Below are 22058 nucleotides of genomic sequence, written 5' to 3'. Positions count from 1 at the left end.
TCTCAATTCCATTTAATTTCAGGAGTGAGTCTGGCATGATCCGCCTTTCTGCAATATTGGCTCTGTATGCCAAACGGCCGCGCCTATCAGCGTCGTCGCTCATTGTTCTGTGATTGACAGCTTACGTTGGCCAATCAGGTGGCGAGTTCGAGTGAGCCCAAAACACGAACGGCAGCCATCTTTTTCTTGTGCGCTAAAATCTCCGCTATTTTTTGACTTCAAAAAGCACTCTAACTTCTATTTTGAGGCACGGAATTTACTTATAATAAATCGTTTGGATAGAATTTAGTTGTTTAACTTCATATATGTGGTCAATTAATCATGACAAAGCCTATTTAAAAATAAAAATTTAGAGAACCGGTAGGGGCGGGTAGTGACACCCGTTTATCCGAATAAGGCAACTCATTTTGGGCATCGCCGTTTCAAAAGTCCCGTTGACGTCACTAGACTGGTGAACTGCTGATTGGCTGAAGGGGAAAAATTATCATTGGCTGAAGGGGTTGTCAGTCAACGTTATTACTCCCGCCCAACTCCAGCCCACAGCCAATATTGCAGAATGGGCTATCAGGCCAGACTCACTCCTGAAATGAAATGGAATTGAGATTTCCGGAGGGAGGGTTTACCAGGCTAGGTCCGGGTCGCCTTGTAACATCCGTGGCTCGGGTCCGAACGGTCCTCCGAACGGCTTCTTGACTCCGCGGTCCCGAGAGTGTCTATTATGTCCTTTAATCCAAAGCGAAACGCAAACGGTTTTCCGCACCTAGCTGTAGAATACTTTTCCTACGAGGTGGAAAGACTGGTGACGCGATGTTAGTAGAATACAACTCTCGTAGACGTATTTATGATTCTGACGTTTTCAATCTACGAGAGTTGTAGACACTCCTCCCCATTGTCACTGGAACTTTCAGATGCTAGCCTGTCCGGGGCTCCAAACATGTACAAATCCAAAAATAAAGGTGCTTACCCCCAAGCCCCAAATGTTAACTAACTGTCCGGAGTTCTAGTGCAATGTAATAATCCATATCTTTCAATAAAGAAGTGTTTTAATCCCGTCTTTGGCCGAACGCCATTTTTTCACCCTCATTTACTTCCCGTTTACATTGAGTGTAATTCCGGGTTTCACCAGATGCGGCGCGTCATTACCGCCCATTGGGAACTTCCGACAGAATCGTCCGTTCTTAATTCTTGGCTGCAGCTTGCTCCCGAGTTTTTTATAACTTAAACACAGTACTGCTGGCGCCTAGGAGATCTCCTCTCTCTTACCCCTGTCGCTGATGCACAGGTTGTTTGTTCGATTCCCCTCCCCCCCCGTGCCGCACCCTCTATTTGTAAAGTTGAGTGTGGCACCAATGTTTCAATCACCCAGAGCACCCAGACCCATTACCCTCACGTGAATTGGAACTTCACTCCATATTGCTCACTGAGTCCAACATGTTACATATCACTCGTATATAATAACATGCACAAGTAGATCAGATGTTACATATCCCTCGTATATAATAACACCCATAGATCAAGCAGATAAATATAATAATATAATGTGCATTTGTCACAGCTTGTATACAAGCGTCATGTGAACCATGGCTAGTCTACATCTAAAGTTTCACTTTCATTTAACAACCTGCAGTGACTCAAGTTCACCTAGTAACAGCATTTACTGTGTTTCTATTGGTTGTGCCCGAGATGCGACCTGCGCACTTTAACATTACACACTAAACCCAAGATGAAGGCTTTCACTGTGTTGTTGCTCTGTTTTTACACCACATCTGCAGGTAAGAGTTTAACTCAATAACTTATTGTAACAGGTTATTATTACAACAGCTCACATGGAAGCCTTGATATGTTTAGTTTGAGGCCATTTGTTGCGGCTTTTGTCTGACTGAGATTTGAACTGTGTCTGTGACTGTAGGTATGAATACATGTGTGTGATTGTGAGATATGCTATGATCCCCCTATGCTATATGCTATGTGTTATGTGTGACATTCTCACACACAACACGAATATGACAGACGGTGACAAATCATATTGTTTCTGATGTGATCCTCGCATTATTATTTAGGCTAGGTATTATTATTTTACTTCTCTATTAGGTGCAATAATACCTTAATAAGTTACCTCAGGCTAAATAATAATAGGACAAATGTTCTGTCAAATAAATCATCATAGGCTAAGAAAATAAACAATATATGTTTTAAACAAATTACAAATATTTTTGCTCTTTTTCAGAGATTCATTCCTGACCTGTTGCTACCTATACGTTGTTATACCTTTCAATCAGGATGCCACCTCTGTGTCTCATTAGTTGTTGCTATAATATAGTAACATCATTTTTTATTTTTTATTTTTAGTAAGAATTTGAACGTTTTCAGAAAACTATAGTTAGGTTTTAGAAGGTGTTTTTAGAATCGGCCTCAGGTCTAAATGGGTTAAGACCATTCAAACTACCAGCACTGGTTTGAGTGAAGTCCCTGAGCATGTGGTTGTGAACCTCCTGGATGATGAGCTGTTGGGATACTTTGACAGCAACATCAACATCTATGTGAACAAACAGAGCTGGATGGAGAAGCTGGGACAACAGTATGAGGAGGTTGAGACAAATGCACTTAGAAGAGGTGTACATACCGGCAAAAACAATCTTAGGGAGGCCATGAAGCGGTTCAACCAATCAGGCGGTAACACTAACCTGAAGCTCTACTGTATTCATTGCTGCTCTCCCTCTACACACACTGCTATATGACTAGTGTATGATAAAATATTGTACTGTCTATAGACTAGTGTATGTTAATACATTGTACTGTCTATAGACTAGTGTATGATAAAATATTGTACTGTCTATAGACTATAGTGTATGATAATATATTGTACTGTCTATAGACTAGTGTATGATAATATATTGTACTACTGTCTATAGACTACTAGTAGTGTATGATAATATATTGTACTGTCTAGACTAGTGTATGATAATATATTGTACTGTCTATAGACTAGTGTATGATAATATATTGTACTGTCTATAGACTAGTGTATGTTAATTTACTGTACTGTATATAGATTTAATGTATGTTAATCCTATTTGAAAATAGCCGATCTACAAGCAAACAACATGCAGTGATGCGACGCACCGCTATGCGGTGTGTTGTGAGCTTGTAGCTCTGCTATTAAAAAAAAATCACACAAATCTTGTACAACATATTTTCACATGGGGGTCCACAGCCAAATACATATTTATTTGAGGGTCCTTGACATCAAAACGTATGAGAACCACTGGTCTATTATGTTAATATATTGTACTGTCTACTCTAGACCAGTGGTTCTAAACCTGTGGGTCGGGAGTCGGGACCCATAGGAGGGGTCCCCACATGATTTTTTGGGGGGGTCCCGATAATCCCAGATAACAGTAAAGTGACAATTTAAGAAAATAAATGAAAAAAGACCATTACTGCATCAGAAGTAATCAACAAACTACATAAAAACTGGTCAAACATTGGCCAAATTGTCAAATAATGTTAAAAAAAATGAGGCATTTTTCTTTGAAAATAGACTATCTACAAGCTCACAACGCCTCGCAATATTTATCTGTGGAACAGAGTCAAACTAAATGCAATGCCTCAACTCCTATAATTCCAAGAGCCTGTCAGGGTGGGGGGTCCCCAGTTCAAATATGATTATTTTGGGGTGTCCCGGCCTGAAAAGGTTGAGAACCACTGGTCTAGACTAGTGTATGTTAATATGCTATTCTGACTGTAGACTAGTTTATGTTAGTATACTGTAACTATAGAGTAGACTTTGTAGACACTTATTGTGTGTGTGTGTGTGTGTGTGTGTGTGTGTGTGTGTGTGTGTGTGTGTGTGCGTGTGCGTGTGCGTGTTTTGTGAACTGTAGTGGGGTGTGGTTTAATTCACTGTCTGTCTGTCTGTCTGTCTGTCTCTCAGGTGTCCACATCGAACAGAGGATGTCTGGTTGTGAGTGGGATGATGAGACTGGAGACACTGATGGTTTTTGGCAGTATGGTCATGATGGAGAAGACTTCCTCTCATATGACCTGAAGACAGAGTCATGGGTCGCTCCAAAACCACAGGCCTTCATCACTAAACTGAGATATGAACAAAACACAGCTTTTATGGCAAATTTCAAGTACCGCGTGACCAGTTTCTGCATTGAATGGCTGAAGAAGTATGTGACCTATGGGAACAAGACTGTACAGAGAACAGGTACAACATGATGTGATGGAGTTGTCAGGGTTATTAGTTAACTACAACTAATGAAATAACAAAACATAACTGAAATAAAAATAAAAACAAGGGTTTACAAAAAAAAACAATAACTAAATGAAACTGTATTGTGTATTTACAAAACTAACTAAAACAAACTAAAATCATAAGGAAAATATCCTTAGTTTTAGTCTTAAACAATATGTCATACAGAAGACTAATATTTTGGGTCAGGATACTTGAATCCTGACCGAAATTATTTTTCAGTATATTTAGCTGTGCTACGTTGTGAGCTTGTAGATCTGCTATTTTCACTATTTTTCGGAGCTTATTGAAGCTCGCCCATAATTACCCCATATTACAATCCAAACTGAAACTAATAAATCAAATAAAACTAAGAGAAAATTCAAAACTAAATAAAAACTCTAGGAAGTTGAACAAATATACACAAAATCACACAAATCTTGTACAAGATATTTTCACATGGGGATCCGCAGCCAAATACATATTTATTGGAGGGTCCTTGACATCAAAAAGTTGTACAAGAAGTTGTACAAATATATTACTATCATTACCATGAGAAGAACAAAGGACAGGTACAACATGATGTTATGGACTTGTACTTAGATAAATAGTAACATTACTATGAGTCTCTCTCTCGCTCTCTCTCTCTCTCAGAGCTCCCCTCTGTATCTTTCCTCCAGAAGACTCCCTCTTCTCCAGTGAGGTGTCACGCTACAGGTTTCTACCCAGACAGAGTCATCATATTCTGGGCTAAAGATGGAGAGGAGCTCAGTGACAACGTGGACCATGGAGAGCTTCTCCCCAACCATGATGGAACCTTCCAGATCAGTGCTGACCTGAACGTGTCTTCAGTCAAACATGAAGACTGGAAGCATTACAACTGTGTGGTTCAGCTCTATGGGCTCAAAGAGGACATCCAGACCAGACTGGACCCAAACCTGATCAGGACCAACCGGAAGAAACCAGCTGATAAAGGTAGACATGAAACACATGTTGTCACAGTTAGACATTACCTTTCTTCTATGTCTTGTATTTCTATGACTATGTGTTATGGTTGCGTTCTAGTTTTCATAATTCTATGTTCTTGTCTTCCCCAGCTGTATCTAATTTGTAATCACCTCTCATGTGCACTCATTCTTGAGAATTGGGACAAAACCTTTATTTTTATTTATTTTTGTATATATTCTTCAATTATGCCGGTAAATTATATTTTAAAAGATCAAAGTGTTTTAAATTAAAGACTATTAAATCATGTAATGGGCCAACCTCCCACAGTCTTTTTTTTAAAGATGTCAATAAGATGGCACATCTGACGGAGTCTGACCGAGTTGACAAAATGTTAATATATTTTTTATTCCGCAGCACTAGTGAGTGAGTAGAATTAGTTTTTTTCTAAACTGCTTAGAGTTCTATTAATGCTAATAGAATTACACATTTTAAAACATATGTTTTATTTAGTTTGGATTTTATGCCTGATTAATTTAAGGGCAAAAACTTCTACAAAAAAAAATCATTTTTAAACAAAGATGATATTAATAGCGCATTCTTACACCTATGCTTTTAACAGATTTTTTTTTAAAACTTGTTGTGAATCCTTGTCTGAGACAAGTGTGTTTTTTGTTTTATGTAAATAAAGGAAAACAGACCAAAACATTGTATGAATCTTTCATATAAATCCTTTAAGAACATATTTTCACCCAACTTTTTTTAAATTAGTGTGTTAATAAATAATAATTTGAAATGTTTTGGTAGGACCTGATTTGTCCCAATTCTCAAGGTAGTATAGGTGGTATATTAGTTTTGTTCCCCAGTCAGTCCTTGGTCATTGTTTGTAACATCATGTTTGTTTGTGATGTCTTTCAGTGGTGGAAAAAGTACTCACATTATTTACTTAAAAGGATATTTCACTTTCAAAAAAACTTTTGGTCATGTTATCGTCTACTCAGGCTTTTGTGAACCCCCCGGACAGTTTTTAAGTTGCTTGATTCAGTATTTAGATATTTGATATTCATTTTATCAGACACGCCCCCTTCCTATACAAACCCATTATAACTTCAAACTCCTTTTTTAACATATTAGATTCAGCAAAAACACCTGTCCTTGGTTCTGGTGACCCTGTGTGTGTGTGTGTGTGTGTGTGTGTGTGTGTGTGTGTGTGTGTGTGTGTGTGTGTGTGTGTGTGTGTGTGTGTGTGTGTGTGTGTGTGTGTGTGTGTGTGTGTGTGTGTGTGTGTGTGTGTGTGTGTGTGTGTGTGTGTGTGTGTGTGTGTGTGTGTCCTCCATGTGTCAGGAGCAGGGCTTTGGAGAGACAGTGAACAACAACCCATCATCCAACTCCACCTGCAGTGAAACTCAGTCTGTCCAATGCATCTCTGTGGCCTGTTGTTCTACTTCTAAAGTAACGTGTGTGTGCGGGCGTGCGTGCGAGCCTTTTAATATGATTATATTAAATATCATTGGATAGCTGCGTTTTATAAATTGTGCGCTACATTATTTTACTGTTGAACTTCTATGGTTGTACATTCAGTGTGACATCTCTAATACAGTTTGATAAAGAAGTGATCCGTTTCACATATTTGTTTAAGATGAGGCACTTAGAATTCTGTCTCCATGAGAAACACTTTGATACCAGTTGGTCATTTATTGAATACATAATCATTGTGTTTTGGGGGACTTTGTAATTATTCTCTGTTAAGATTATTGTGTAGTTTGACTCTGTTGTTCTCAAGCCAAGTCCATCTTTTCTGTTTGACGGAGTTGGAGAAGTTGTTTTCATGAATATCATTTGTGTTGATTTCGATAAGACTTCATGAGCTAATTTATGCTTTAAGTGAAGTTTCTTTCAACAAACTGGTGTGAGCTTGTCCGGTTATAATGTGGAATAGATACCTGCCTCAGTGAGCTTTACACCATAGTCACACTTGATGACGCTTGTAAATATTCAGGTGATTTAATAATAAAGTATTTTTTCAAAACCATTACTGCTTCATTATTACAAGCTACATTTGTGTAACAGTCAGTTTTTTAAGACCTATTAATACGTTTTCATTCATGATATATTTCTATTTAGTTGTGTACTTACAGTAATTTATGTTAGTGAGCTCATTCTCATTACATTAAACAGCACTGTGATCCCTACGACAAAATATAGATCAAATAGATTTATTTATTTTAATGATCATTCATAGCATGCAGCTGATGACAGTCACTGAGAACAACAGAAGAACTTAATAATACTACTTTAAAGATCCTCTCCAGGCATGTTTTAAAGTTATAGTAAATAGATATTTATAAAAAAAAAAAAAATTTATTTGATATTTATCATATTCATACTGGAGGAAAGATGAATAAGGAGGGCACAACTTTTTTCACAGTGTTATTTAAATGTGTGATGACTAAGTACAATTTCCCTTGTGTGTAGTCCAATATCATATAGAAAAGTAAAGAATTATTGAGTTTCAAGACAATTTATTCATATTTTAGTTCAAAACAAAAGCTAATTTACAAGTAAAAGCAGTGCTCTGATCAGAAGGACTCTAAAGGGCTGTAAAGGTTTTGAGCTATACTGTACATTGTAATTAAATGATCTAAACATGCTTTGAGAGGTTTTAGGCAGCCAGAATCCTGAGAATTTATGGGCAGGTATTGATAATGTGGCCTGAACTTAAAGGGATATTTCACTTTCAAAAAAACTTTGGGTCATTTTATCGTCTACTCAGGCTTTTGTGAGCCCCCCAGACCGTTTTTAAGTAGCTTGATTTAGTATTTAGATATTTGATAATCATTTTATCAGACACGCCCCCTTCCTATACAAACCCATTATAACTTCAAACTCCATTTTTAACCAGTTAGATTCATCAAAAACACCCGTCCTTGGTTCTGCTGACTCACCCTGCCCTCCTAATACGTGAGGGGGCCGTGTTTTTTTGATTAATTTTTTCATTTATTTTATATATATTTTTTATTGTATTTTTTTTTTTCATTTAAAAAAAAATAAATGAAAGAAGTTATCGGAAAAACACGGCCCCCTCGCGTATTAGGAGGGCAGGGTGAGTCACCAGAACCAAGGACGGGTGTTTTTGATGAATCTAACATGTTAAAAATGGAGTTTGAAGTTAGTATAGGGTTTGTATAGGAAGGGGGCGTGTCTGATAAAATGAATATCAAATATCTAAATACTGAATCAAGCAACTTAAAAAAGGTCTGGGGGGCTCACAAAAGCCTGAGTAGACGATAAAATGACCAAAAGTTTTTTTGAAAGTGAAATATCCCTTTAAGTACAAGTTTGAGGTATTTGTACTTTACTTGAGAATTTCCAATTTTCAATACTTTTACTTCTACTCCACTTCATCTCAGAGGCAAATATTATACTTTTACTCCACAACAATTATTAGAAAACTTATTACTAGTTACTTTGTAGATTTTGATTATTATTACAAAACATACAGCCCTATATATATTTTGGCCATCTGAAAATAGCTGATCTACAAGCTCAAGCGACGCATTGTGAGATTGTAGATCGGCTATTTTCAAAAGATTATTATACATTCTATAGGCCCTACATTTCAAAAGTTGTGAAATGGGACATTCTGCATAATGAGTACTTTCTGAACTTTTTGTACTTTAAGTACATTTTGATAGCAATAACTTTTACTCATGTACATTTTGAATTCCGGACTTTTATTTCTAACAGAGTATTTCTACATTACAGTATTGATACTTTTATACTTGAGTAAAAAATTTGAGTACTTTTTCACCACTGGCACAATTATAATCAACCCTAGCAGGGGGAAAAAATCCTTGCATGATACAATGTAATTTCACCAAATCATCTGCAGATGGCGCTGTGTATCTACTTTCTATTCACTATCTTTGGAAGCAGCGGTGGAGCTGGAGCGCACCTCTGTGCATTGGGTACTTTTTAGCCTTTATATGAATGTGCCTGGCTGCATTTCCTTGAATTTGTAATCATAATGTACTACATTACTTATGCCTAAAATTAAAAAATTAACATAAGTTGATAATATTATTTCTGACATCAGATTTCATGGGCCCTAGCTGAATATCTAAAATTATAATTATACATTTTTAATTGTTATTAATATAAGCTACGCTAATGTAACATATTATAATTACAATATTTTATTATATTATTTGAAAGTTACAGAGAGAATTATGGAAGTCCATAGGTACAAAAATAATAATAATAAATACCACAATTAAATTGTGCTTTTTTGAGTGATCCAGTTTAGAGGACCTTGTATTGTAAATTGTACTTCCATGTACTGTTTCCATGTCTTTTCTAAATAAAGTATTAAATCAATCAATCAATAAAATCTATAAAATCCACAATGAAATAAATATAAAACGCAATGAGAAAAAAAACATAATGCAATAAATAAAGAGATTTATTTATATCATTGTGTATTTTATTTATTTCACTGTGGATTTTATTTATTGTATTGTGGTATTTTTTATTATTTTTTTGGAAGAGAATTGCTTTAAGGTTTAAAATGATCTTAAAATGGTCCTTTCAGACTCTGGTGGTGCGGCAATAAAGTACCACACGTCACTGTGTTTCATTGTGTGAATCATAGCGACCCCTCGGTCCAACAGTTTCCACATTGTAGCTGCATTGTAGCCAAAGAAGCCACGGCAGCTCGCACTGTGCTGCTGACTGATCCCCCGGGTTTATGGACCCTGCTGGACGGAGCTGAGCTGGTTCTGGTTCTGGTCTTCAACACAAACAGACAGGAGACTTCAGAGAGGACTGGACAACAAACTTAATGTACCGAGCCATTGTGGATTTACACCCAGACCGAGCCGATCTGTTGGAGATAATAGAAAAAGGCTCGTCGGCGGGGACAGTCTCCACCGGGCTCCAGAAAGAAGGTAAAAAAGAGGGGGGTATTACGGTAACCGGAACGCTCGCCCCAAAACTCGCTCGCCCCCATTTTTCCCTGGGACCGCTCGCTCCCAGCCATTCTTGTACTCTTGTATTTGTTTTACTGAGGATAGAATGAAGTTCAGGGTTACGCATAGTTTTACTGAGGTTACGTTTAGGAATAAGGTTAGGCTTTAGGCATAGTTTTGCTGAGGTTACGTTGTTTAGGAATACCTGGTGGTGGCGACCGTTCCGAGGTCGCCGGGTTTGACCCGGGGCGACTGTGTTTTGGGGCGAGCGTTCTTGTATTCGGGGTATTAAGGACATTCATCTTCGTGGTTCTTATGAATGGGATTCCTTGATTAATAGCCAAAAAACACGGATTTACCGTCGGAGAGAGTGGGTTGGCTTCCAAAATAGCCTTTGTGTTGGATTTTGGACGGATATGTCGCGTTTCTCTCTAGTCGGTACCACCAGCTTCGTTTTTTCCCCCTATAATCGGCAGAAGCTTTTAAAAGGAGGTCCCTGTTTTACTATTAGATTAGTGCTGCATACATTAGGACAGCACTGCAAAACACCCAAACCTCTCTACAAATAACATATTTACATACTACACCAGCCATTAAACACTTAACCAAAAGATAGCCTGAAGCCACTTTGTTTAATGTCTATCAAAGTACGCCCCTTTTTTTTTAAATTTATTTGTCAATTAATTAAAATGCTTCCAAAGATAGACAATAATTGTGTATCTTTGGAAGCATTTTTATTAATTGACTGTTTGTCAATATAGCCCGTGCATGAAAATAAAGGAGTCAGGGTCACAAAAAGCAAAGGGTTATTATTTATTTCCATTAAAGTCCTTGTTGGGTTAAGCTTGGAACAGTAATTCATGTTCTAGTGTGGTTAAAATGTGTCCAAATGTTGCCACCATACTCTATATTTTCTGTGTTGTTATACACAGCAGATGAATATGTCAGTGAGAGCAGGTTGCCTTATAGCCTAATGACATCTTCACCCTGGACTAAAAGATTACTGTGCTAACCTACATTCAAAGGGCTTGAACTGAGCCAACTGGCCTACTGTGTGTGTGTGTGTGTGTGTGTGTGTGTGTGTGTGTGTGTGTGTGTGTGTGTGTGTGTGTGTGTGTGTGTGTGTGTGTGTGTGTGTGTGTGTGTGTGTGTGTGTGTGTCTGTGTGTCTGTCACCTCTGGTCTATAATTATGTCTCTGCTCCTTTTCTGTATGTCAAGGCTGGTGTGTGCTTTTGTGCATGTGTAAGATTCCTTTTTGTCTCACAGGACTGTGTGTGTGTCTGTTTCTGTGTGCATGCATTTTGTTTAGTTCAAAGTAGTCTCTCCCCTCAGGGCTACGCGTAATAGCTCTCAATTTGCTGTGAAAAGCTGACTGAGGCTCAGGCTCCTGTTTATTGTTTGACCAAACCAGTAGTTTGGTGTGTTCCCTGGAGAACATGGCACGCTCACAGCCATGACAAGACCCACTTCATTAATTAATTCTGTTTCTCAATCAATATGTTCAGTTTAATGGCAAGGAGAGGTTGTGTGACTCTGTTGCACCCCATTGTTCATTTGCAGACACACACGCACGCTCACACACACAGAATGACCCATCCTCTCAAGGGCAATGGAACAGCTTGTCACCTTGATAAACATGCTACTGAGCATAACCATTGATCGGCCAGGTAATAAGAGGATCTTGGATGAAAAAATAAGATAAATTATTATTATTATAAAAATAAACAGGAACCTCCTCAAATGCAGCCACCCCTTTCTTAACCACTTAAGCCCTATATATTTTATTGTGTGACAAATAGTAAAAATAGTTGATCTTCAATGTGTCACATTCCGTTGCTCTGTGAGCTTGGCTATTTTCCCTATTTTTGAGTAAAAAAAAAAAGAGAAATAAAATATGAAAATTCTCCCTAAGGACGCCAGGGTTCATGTAGATCTCAGATGTTCCATTGGATCTATCTCACAGGTCTGTTATGTACACTGGTGTGTTTTTTAAAATAATGTTTTAATAAAGCCTGCATAAGAAATAGGTAGGTAGGTTGATATAGGTGTGTATCGGCCAAATAGTAATATTAAAAATATCGTGTAGTAAAATATCACACACACACACACACACACACACACACACACACACACACACACACACACACACACACACACACACACACACACACACACACACACACACACACACACCCCCCCCCCCCCCCATCTGATTCCTTCGTCCTGGTTTCCCTCTCAATCACTGGGGAACTTTTCAAGCCAAGCCCAGTTGAAAGTGTAGCTGGGTTAGGCCTCGTTCTGTCCAGTCCAGTCCACTGCTACACAAGTTCAACAGTAGCTTCCTTTGTGCCTGTTTGAGTGTCTCATTCTGTATTCCTGCCTCGCTGGACTCCCTGTGCAGCCCTCAGGCAGTAGGAAATTAAACCATGGAGGAACTTGTAGTGCCTCTAAGGGGTTCTTTTTTTTTCTTGTCTTTTAATCAGATTTTGCACACCCGTTTTCTCACACTCATTTCCCCCGATCAGGAAGGGGAAATTAGTAAACGCAGCATAAACCTGTGTTCAAGGGTCTGATCAATAATTGGCTGTATGAGTATCTTTCTCCATCTCTGTCAGGTCTGCAGAGAGCTGCCATCAAAGCAGTTTTTGGTTAAGCGTTGCAACTTGTCCGGCTATGTTGACAAGTTGCAGCCTTTTGAAAGCTTCCGACCATGTTCAGGATTTCTGTGCTTGCCGTTCACTTTTGGTAGATTACCACTTTTCCACAATTTCTTTACTTTTCGTGTTCTTAGTTTAAAAAAGGGCATTAAAGTCTTAAAATGAACTTGCTGTGACCTGCAGAGAAAATCTAGGCTGTTCCTGTTGAGTTTGTAATCCACAGAGAGAAAAACAACGGACAAGCCAAAGAAAACAACCCCTGCAGCCTGCAGGGAGTGAGTGTGAATTAGTGGTGTTTGTCAGGGTAATTGGCACCGTTCACTGTTAGTGAATTATTAGGCAAAGCTGTAAAAACTGCTTGCCACCTCATGCTCTCTGAAAGAGAAGAGAAGAGGCATGTAGAAAAATCTGACTGAAGCATTGTAAGTATTATTATTTATGATTTGCATTACAATACATGCAAGTCACACATTATTAAACCTATGAACCTATCCAGTCTATCTGTCGAGCTGTTTCTCAGTCAGGTAATGGAGCTCTTGTACATTTGGCAGGGGAAATAGCAGACCCTACAGAGTGGAACAATTGCGCGTTCCCGCAGGTATAATGAGTAACCTGATTGTCAGCTTTCTTTATTGTTGAGTTACTTCCATGGCCTGTATCCAGTTTCTAACTGAGGTCTCTTTGGCCTGGAGGAGCATAATGTTAGGCTACTGTTTTTTATTGGGAGGGGAGGACAATCTAAGGTAAACTGAGTTTGTGTCTTCAATGGTTGTATTATTAAACTGATGAAGAGCTTAGGAGGGAATAAATTGCACTTGGATTGGTCCTCACTATGAAAGGGTGTACAAAATCTGGGAGTGATCATTTTAGGCTAATTCTGAAAGTCTTAAAAATGTACCCGTAAGGGTATAGAGTTTAATGTTTATAGCCTTTAAATTTAAGATCTGTTCATCAGTGAATATGTGTTGCATAAGAAAGGAGACTTTGACATTTTCCTTGTGCGTTACTTCCGTTTTCAGTGCTATTTGGAGTATGTTTTCATGCTAACATGAGGACAAAGAGAGGAGTGTCTTCCATGTGTCCTGGCTTGAACGAAACGAAGCTGTCAGGGTTTTAAATAGGCACAGACCAATTCACACATCTGGTATCTCCTCAATGCTTACTTATTAGCTTCAGCATTGATTTGTAGATCGTGCTGATAATTATTTAAAGGACTGGCCCCAAGCTGTGTGTGTGTGTGTTCTTGATGGTGGGATCCCATTGCCCCTTTCAAGTGGCTGTCTTCCCAAACATTCCACAGCCGTGATGTCACCAACTGTCTGAGAGGCATACCTATTGTCTGGCCTGCGTCAGCACTGGTGTGAAGGAGAAGCGCGGAGATGAATAATAATAGTAGCATTATCATGGTTATTAACCATGAAGATACTAATTTACCAACACAGAAAGTGATGTAACTGTCCCGTGACGCTATTATTAATGAGCACCTCTTTGTAAAAGCAGGTTTAGATTAGAGGAGAAGGAATGAATGAATGACCTAGTGAGTCAAGTCTGAACTGGTTCTAAACATACTGTTCCAGTGATGGTGAAGGTGCGGCTGGGGAATCCCGCCTGCTTTTAGCCAGACTAAGGTGTGCATTATGTTAGAGTGTAAGCGTGCACGCCACACGGCGCACACACACACACACACACACACACACACACACACACACACACACACACACACACACACACACACACACACACACACACACACACACACACACACACACACACACACACACACACACACACACACACACACACACACACACACACGCGGTTGCATGCTCATCGTGATTTAGTGTGTAGCTACTAAGCTATGCACATTAAGACATATATATTCATTCGGGGAATGCATGCATGCATGCAAGTCTTAGTTCGACAGACCTGCCTGTGTTTCCCAAACTCAGCCCCCACCAATCAAACTTTGGGATTGTGGTTTTATGTTGCACAAGGCAAATTACCCGAGACTGAATGAACACAACATTTATTGCGGATTTATTAAACTAACAAAACACAAATGGCCACTAAACTCGCATTCTTCAGCCTTTAAAGTTGAAATAAACCATATGTTATTTTAATAGTCCCCAACGCTCATCCACAGGGACCCATATGCTGCTGGTTTTCCGTCCTACCAGGAAAAATCACTTTCATTGCTTCTCAATTGCTGCTGGTGTCCTTGTCATTCTAGCTGTCAGCGACTAGTTGGAACCTGGAACGGCAATTGAATGCTGGCAGGATTGAAAACCAGCAGTACTTGAGGCCATATATCAGTACTACAGTATGTTACTATACCAACTCAGTGGCCTTGTGGTTGGATTGTCCACCCTGAGATTAGGAGGTCAGAGTTCATTTCCTGGCTGAGTCATACCAAAGACTATAAAACATGTTATCCAAAGCCTCCCTGCTTAGCACTCCGCATCAAGGGTTGGATTGGAGGTAAGTTCCTGTGACAAACTCGTGTCATGTCCAGGGACTGTACTTGTACATCAATCTGCCTCATGCTACAGAAACAGGAGATGGGCTCCTGACCTATGAGCCACATGGCCCGGGAACCACTGGTCCCCAAGACTACTGCTAGAGGTCCTGGTACGAAAGAAAACCAGCTGTACTAGGGGTTCTGGTTACTGGTAGTATAGAAAAACAGCAGTACCAGATGTCCTGGTAGACTAGAAAACCAGCAGTACTAGTGATCCTTGATGGATAGATATGAGCAGTACGTGGCTCCCCAAGAACCAGGGTTAGTGGCCACTGTTTTAGATGATATGACAGACAACATTCCTGCAAGGAGCTGTTGATTAGATTAATATATTTCTTGTGGATTTGATATGAATATATTACGGTGCCTTTTTTTCTCGTGTTCATTTAAAAGGTTTACACTGGTGGGCAATGTTTGTATCTGAAGCATATGATGTTCTATCGTTTGTAGATGTTCTATAGACTACAGGACCAACGCCTGACCACAGCAATGTCTACAAATTATTAATTTCACAAAAGGGGCTGCAGCCAGAGGCTGTGGCTATTTGGGGGTCCTTGGCATTGAAAGGTTTTGGAATCCCATGTCTACTGTAATCGTAGCTCTTAAAAATTAATCACAAGTTAACCTCAGTTTTGTGGTATTATCAGTGCATTTATCTGTGGGATAAATGCTCATTTTGATAACATCTGTCGCTATGCTTGGTTGGACCGATATGCGGTCTAGTGTTTCACTAAGCTAGCTTTTAAACACGCTCCATCATATCCTAGTGCTGTGTCCGGCATTTCTGCCTGTCAGCACCTGGTACAGTGAAACAAGTCCTGGATTATATCTCCCGTCAGCTGCACCGCACTATTTCTGGTTGTATGTCAGTGGTGGGCTGAACAAGAACATTGTTATAAATAAAATCTTGTATTCAGGCACAATGGATGTAGTGGTGTTCACTGGCATTCCCTATACCCCTTCTTACATTTTGATTCCAGGTGGCATTTTTTTTTTTACAGCGGGTTGCAGACAGTTGAAACACACACTATGCACACACACCTATACACAAAGCTCTTGAGGTTTAATCCTTCATTCTTTTCCCTCTCTCCTCTCCAGACATTGAAGCAGAGTCCCTGAGGCCAGACAGACAGCGTGACCATGGTGGAGCCTGCTGACAGGCCCTCTGTCGCCGGCCACAGGCTGGGGGCACCCGAGAGCTTTGGGGTGTCCACCTTGGAGCCCGGCCTGCACCCTCCAGCCCAGCCCCCGGGGCGGCCGGTGTCTGTCAGGGTTCAAATGCTGGATGATACCCAGGAAGTCTTCCAGATAACGGTAAGGGTTTATTTGTGTTTATGTGAATTTCTGCTAGTAAATTTCACTTCTTATATTAATTCACTTTTTAAGTCTGTTGAGTTATAATGGATTTCAAAGAGGTATGTTGTGCACATCCAGTAGTCGCTGGTGCAAGACAAAATAAGTAACAAAGGCCAGGTTGTTTTGTCGAAATGTTGTGTACCTGTTTGTTATTGCAATGCACAGTGAACTTTTTTTGGAGCTACAGCTGTGTGCGGATGTCTCTTCTCTAGAGTTGTAATGGAATCATGGCGTGTTCAGTGTAGTTTTATCGTTTTTAGTGCTCTTGAAACCAGCTCAGGAGAGAGATGATGGCAAACTCCCCCAGTACTGTTCGTTCTATTTTATTATTTCTGGCCATCAGAGATGGTGCTTTGCAACATTCTCGGGCAGCCATCCAGAATTCATACAACCGTTGTTACATCTTAAGCCCTTGTTGTTTTTCCTACCAACTGTCCATAGTACTGAAGGTACTTTCTGTCCTACCAGGACATATATTTACATACATACATTTACATCAATAAGATATTTAAATATAGTATGTTTTTCAGCCAATCCTTTTTGAAATATACATTAATATGTGAACAACATCTAAGGTTTAATTACAATTTACCCCCACTATGTGGTCACACATTTAGTTGCAATAGCCCTTGAATCTCAGGGATCCATTCAAGCTATTGATGGATACTACACAATATATACAGTATAATAAATATGTATGTATATTTCTATATCTGTGTGTTGGGGAGAAATGAACCTTTGCGCCTTGCACCGGTGTGGTGTCTGTGTGTGCGAGCGTGACCGCAACACGCCATTTCAACGTGGCGGTCTTGTAATGTGCAGATGCGGCGAGAGGAAGGATACCCAAATATTTACTTTTTCACCTTGAGGGCTTTGCCTCTCAGGAGACGCACAGGATGTGGGAGCGTGGCTGACTTCCTGTCTGGGAACGTCACACCCAGAGAAACTCCGTAACCAGAGGGAATGTTGATAAGGAGTCTGCAAACACTGCGTTCATTACTTTCTGTCTGTGTCAGTGGTGGAAAAAGTACTCAAATGTTTTACTTAAGTAAAAGTATCAATACTTCAATACTTCCACTACTCCGTTACAAGTAAAAGTCCGGAATTCAAAATTTACTTGAGTAAATACCAAAAGTAAAAGTACAAAAATGTTTGAAAATAGCAGATCTACAAGCTTACAACGTGTTGCGATGCGACTTGTTGTGAGCTTGTAGATTGGCTATTTTCAAATAGCCTAGATATAAAATAAGGCTAAAGTGGTTAATGTATGATTTATAATGTAATCATTTATATCCGCAAAGTAACTAGTAACTAAAGTTTTCAAATAATTGTAGTGAAGTAAAAGATGTTTGAGATGTAGTGGAGTAGAAGTAAAAGTACTGAAAATTGTAAATACTCCAGTAAAGTAAAAATACCTCAAAATGTTGCTTAAGTACAGTACTTGAGTAAATGTACTTAGGTACTTTACACCACTGGTCTGTGTCTGTCTCTCTGCATGTCTGTCTGTCTGTCTGTCATTATTGTCCCTCTGCTCCGTCTCTCTCGTTCACCTTCTGTCTTTCCGTTTGTATTTGTCCCCTTATTAGACCTAGACACCATTTACTCCGACGTTTAATGAGAGGGCGTGTGCGTGTGTATACACACGCACACACACACACACACACACATGTTTGCCTTCAAGCGCTTGCACACACGTGGGTGTGTTTTTATAAGATTTAGTGTGTTTGTGTATGAGCGCACATGTTTTTCCCAGCATCTCCATGACTTCCTGTCGTCGTTTATAGAAAGGCGTCCTCTTCCCTGCCAGTTCGCCCCAGTAAAACCCCAGTGGCATGGAGCGTACAGTCTAGAACAGTGATTCTTAGACTTTTTCATTTCAAAGACCCCCAGTTTGCTATGCATTATGATTAACCCTTTAAGACCAGGAACGCATCTGTGTCATTTTAGATTTCTTTGGCTATTCATCATAATGTTTACGGACCAAAGGTAGATATTCAGTGCATCTCCATATCTCTCTCTACTTTTTCTCTAAACTTCCTAAAGCTTAATAAATGTTTTGTTGAATGGCGTTCAATGTCGACCAAAAAAAAGAAGCAACATTGAAAAGATATCGTCGTCATTCGATGAAGTATAAATGAATGAACGTAGCGTACCGACATTTGGCTTGTGAATACCTCAGGTTAAAGGACCATACCGGTGGTCTGGCATGTTTAACCCATTGACTATAACTCACGGGTGTACTTGCCATTACTGCTGAACATTTTCCAAAGCATTCTGTGGTTTGTAGATTTTTGAGGAAGCCACTGGAATCCATTCATTTGAGAGTGATATTAAAATCCACTTGCAGGAACTTGAAACTTGCTTGAGATAGGTAATCCAAAACGGTGAACTTTGTTGCATGGTGATCTTTTGTCAAAGTTACATTTTAATAACATTTTAATGCATGAAAATTAGATTGTTTTACAAACTAAATAAAACGTACATGATTTATTAGCCGTGCAATTACTGTATGTTTGACGGTCATGGACTAAAGAGTAAGTAATTAATGGGGAAATGGGCTGATATACTGCCAAAGCGGTGAATAAACAATTAGATATTGACACTGGTAAGGTCATGTTTTAACTACTTAAGATTAATATATCTTTGAATATATCAAATTTTTCCAAATCTTAATGTGTCTCTTATTTCCAGAAATCTTCAACTATAATGACCTACCCAAAATAGGGATGCCAAAGAGGAACCAAAAAAAACGTGAATTATTTTCCCTTCGCATTGTTCAAATATACAATGAAAAGCTGTATATTTAAGCCGTATGTAATGAATGTTTCAATACTATCAACTAACCATTTTAGAGAATTTAATATATTGCCCTGCCCTAATTTGGTCAGACATCAGGTTGATAAAAAAAAACATTTGGGTTCAGGCCCAGTAAGTGCTGTCATGTGTTTGAAACACCAAGCTCTGTATTGTACAGTGAAATGTGGAGTGATTATATTCATGAAATTTGAGAGAGCAGACAGTGTGTGACTGTCTAACAGACGTGCCAGTGGGGCTTGCAGTAATTGGCCGTGGTAAAAATACCAAGGCGTATGTGGCACTAGTCATTGGGTCTGTGGGTGGACAACTTGACATTTGACCAATGTTGTATGCGGTACTAGTCAGCGCCGTGGTGCTGTGACTGTGTGGACAGTTTGACAACTGAGGGAGAGAGAGAGAAACACTTAAAATGAGTCTCCTATCCCCCCTCTCACACTTCCTCCCTATCATACACACACATCCAGACCGGCTTATCTATGGAGGTCATCTCTAGAGTTAATCAGCAGACACAGGACACACACACACACACACACACACACACACACACACACACACACACACACACACACACACACACACACACACACACACACACACACACACACTGTATAGTTGATGTTGTGACTTGGATGTAAAGCTGGCTCCAGACCAATCCAAATCGGCCCGACTTTGGGCCGATTTGGCTTCGGGAAGCGTCGGCCAGTCGGTTAGGGGTCCGTCGGCCAGTCGGTTAGGGGTCCGTCGGGACCTTTTCGGCCGACCCAGAGCCGACCGAACATGTTCAGCTTTTTAGCCGACTGGCAGAGCAGTGGCAGTGACAACAAAGGGCTGTCGGTGTTGCCAGATTATGTGAGAGAAACAAGCGACCATGTCTATGAAAACCTACATTCACTGTTTCTCGTTGTTGCTCCCAGAGAGAGAGAGAGATTGATTGATTTGACCTACTTTCGCGCAGTTTTGGTGCGCAACACAACCCTCGTTTAAGTGAATTGCTTTCACCTGCTGCTGCTGTGTGGAGCGCAGTGGTGGAAAAAGTACTCAAATGTTTTACTTAAGTAAAAGTATCAATACTGCAATGTAGAAGTACTTGAGTAAAAGTACAAAAGTATTGGTATCAAAATGTACTTAAAGTACCAAAAGTAAAAGTACTCAAATGTTTGAAAATAGCAGATCTACAAGCTCACAACGCGTCGCTTCGCGACGTGTTGTGAGCTTGTAGATCGGCTATTTTCAAATAGCCTAGGTATAAAATAGAGCTAAGGGACCAGTCGAAATTTACATAAGGGGGGGCATGGAGGAAATGTATGTGCCCTGATCTAAAATGCCATGACCCTCCCTTTGACAAAAAAAAAAAATCAATGACCCTCCCCAAGTGATTACAAAAAAAAGAGTAACCCTCCCCGCCTAGAAGTGTCACGATATATTGTGTCACGATATAGCCTATCGTGGTATTAAAATGTGATGATAGGTATTGTCATGATGTCATACTGTATCGTAATATTTTTTTAATTGTTTTTTTAATAAAAAAAAAACACTTTCTTTTTTTTTGCCGGTGAAAGTTAGGAGTTTTTACTGTATGATATGAAATGTAAAGCTTATCATAATCATAGTAATTATTAATCATGTCCTCCATCATATTCAAGGTATTTTGGAGAGAAATGAAACAGACTCCAGTCAGTCACTTTCAGTTTAAAGCACTGCAGAGGGGAGGTGTTGTGTGTCAGCTGATGCTCGTTGACGCTCGTTAATGTGACATGCATCTGCACTCTCAAATAGGCCTACATCTAATCTAAGATTGTATTATACTGTAAATGGTAAATGGTGCATTTGTATAGCGCTTTTATCCAAAGCGCTTTACATAGTTTGTGCATTACATTCACCCATTCACACACACATTCATACACCGATGGCGGAGGAAACCATGCAAGGCACCACCCTGCTCATCGGGAGCAATTAGGGATTCAGCGTCTTGCTCAAGGACACTTCGACACTAACTCTGGGGGAGCGCCCCAGCCCGGGATCGAACTGGTAGTGGGAGAAATATGTGAAAAAGTTGTTCACTTCCGGCAGAAAGTGTGAAATTTTGCACCTAGGGGTATTTTTGGGCGCTGAATTCAAAAATTGCCGGATCCAAGAAGTCAGACCAAAGCGTCTGACTTATTAATTCGATAATTAGCATATTTGCTGCAAATATGCGAATTATCTAATTAATTATGCACAATACAAAAATGTACATGGCAGAAATGGATTCTACGGGAAAAAACACATAAGAATCAACTGAGAAAAGTTTGGTACACCCTTTTATCGAATTGTTATATATATCATTATGCCAATTGATTCCTCCCCACACACAGTGTGTTGTCACTGCTGTTGTATTCTACTGACTCACCTGCCAGTGAGGAGCCCCCACCGGGAGGACGTTACATTTATTTCTCATTAACTTGTTTATTTAATCTGTCCTACTCTGTTCTTCTTGGAAGCATTGTCCTGAACAGAAACACAAAGTTCTGTGCATGGTAGATTAGCCGCAAAACATTTGCATTTTCCAGCACACCGTTTT

The 22058-nt window shown here is 39.6% G+C and overlaps 2 protein-coding genes across 5 annotated transcripts in view; both read left to right on the top strand.

The window, feature by feature from the left end:
• The first annotated feature begins 1718 nt into the window (after nt 1-1718).
• LOC308080461 (major histocompatibility complex class I-related gene protein-like) lies at nt 1719-7208 on the top strand. Of its 3 annotated transcripts, XM_080422355.1 has the most exons (6): nt 1719-1772; nt 2228-2673; nt 3935-4213; nt 4892-5212; nt 6527-6591; nt 6665-7208. In XM_080422355.1, exons 2-5 carry the CDS (start codon nt 2559-2561, stop codon nt 6583-6585), a joined length of 774 nt encoding a protein of 257 aa, XP_080278481.1. In that variant the 5' UTR covers nt 1719-1772; nt 2228-2558; the 3' UTR covers nt 6586-6591; nt 6665-7208. The 3 variants fall into 3 exon arrangements, with proteins under 3 accessions (XP_080278481.1, XP_080278480.1, XP_080278482.1); XM_080422354.1 differs by having other exon boundaries at nt 6527-7208; XM_080422356.1 differs by lacking the exon at nt 1719-1772 and having other exon boundaries at nt 2620-2743; nt 6527-7208.
• Nucleotides 7209-9871: 2663 nt separating this feature from the next.
• LOC308080835 (FERM, ARHGEF and pleckstrin domain-containing protein 1-like) overlaps nt 9872-22058 on the top strand; it is an 82930-nt gene continuing 70743 nt past the window's right edge. For both annotated transcript variants that reach the window (XM_080422861.1, XM_080422860.1), the window contains exons 1-2: nt 9872-10128; nt 16424-16639. In XM_080422861.1, the coding sequence (XP_080278987.1) occupies nt 16466-16639 (174 nt within the window). In that variant the 5' untranslated portion in view covers nt 9872-10128; nt 16424-16465. The remainder of the gene's footprint in view (nt 10129-16423; nt 16640-22058) is intronic.

This window comes from Gymnoscopelus braueri (assembly GCF_963280865.1).
Source record: "Gymnoscopelus braueri genome assembly, chromosome: 24".
NCBI lineage: Eukaryota > Metazoa > Chordata > Actinopteri > Myctophiformes > Myctophidae > Gymnoscopelus > Gymnoscopelus braueri.
This window is presented reverse-complemented; position numbering and strand designations above follow the sequence as displayed.

What these genes read in the sequence shown, in the direction of transcription:
- LOC308080461 (XM_080422355.1), top strand. Translation starts at nt 2,559, where the DNA reads ATGGAGAAGCTGGGACAACAGTATGAGGAGGTTGAGACAAATGCACTT. An exon ending in CAAGACTGTACAGAGAACAG is followed by an intron (nt 4,214 to 4,891) that starts GTACAACATGAT and finishes TCTCTCTCTCAG; the next exon opens with AGCTCCCCTCTGTATCTTTC. An exon ending in GAAGAAACCAGCTGATAAAG is followed by an intron (nt 5,213 to 6,526) that starts GTAGACATGAAA and finishes TCCATGTGTCAG; the next exon opens with GAGCAGGGCTTTGGAGAGAC.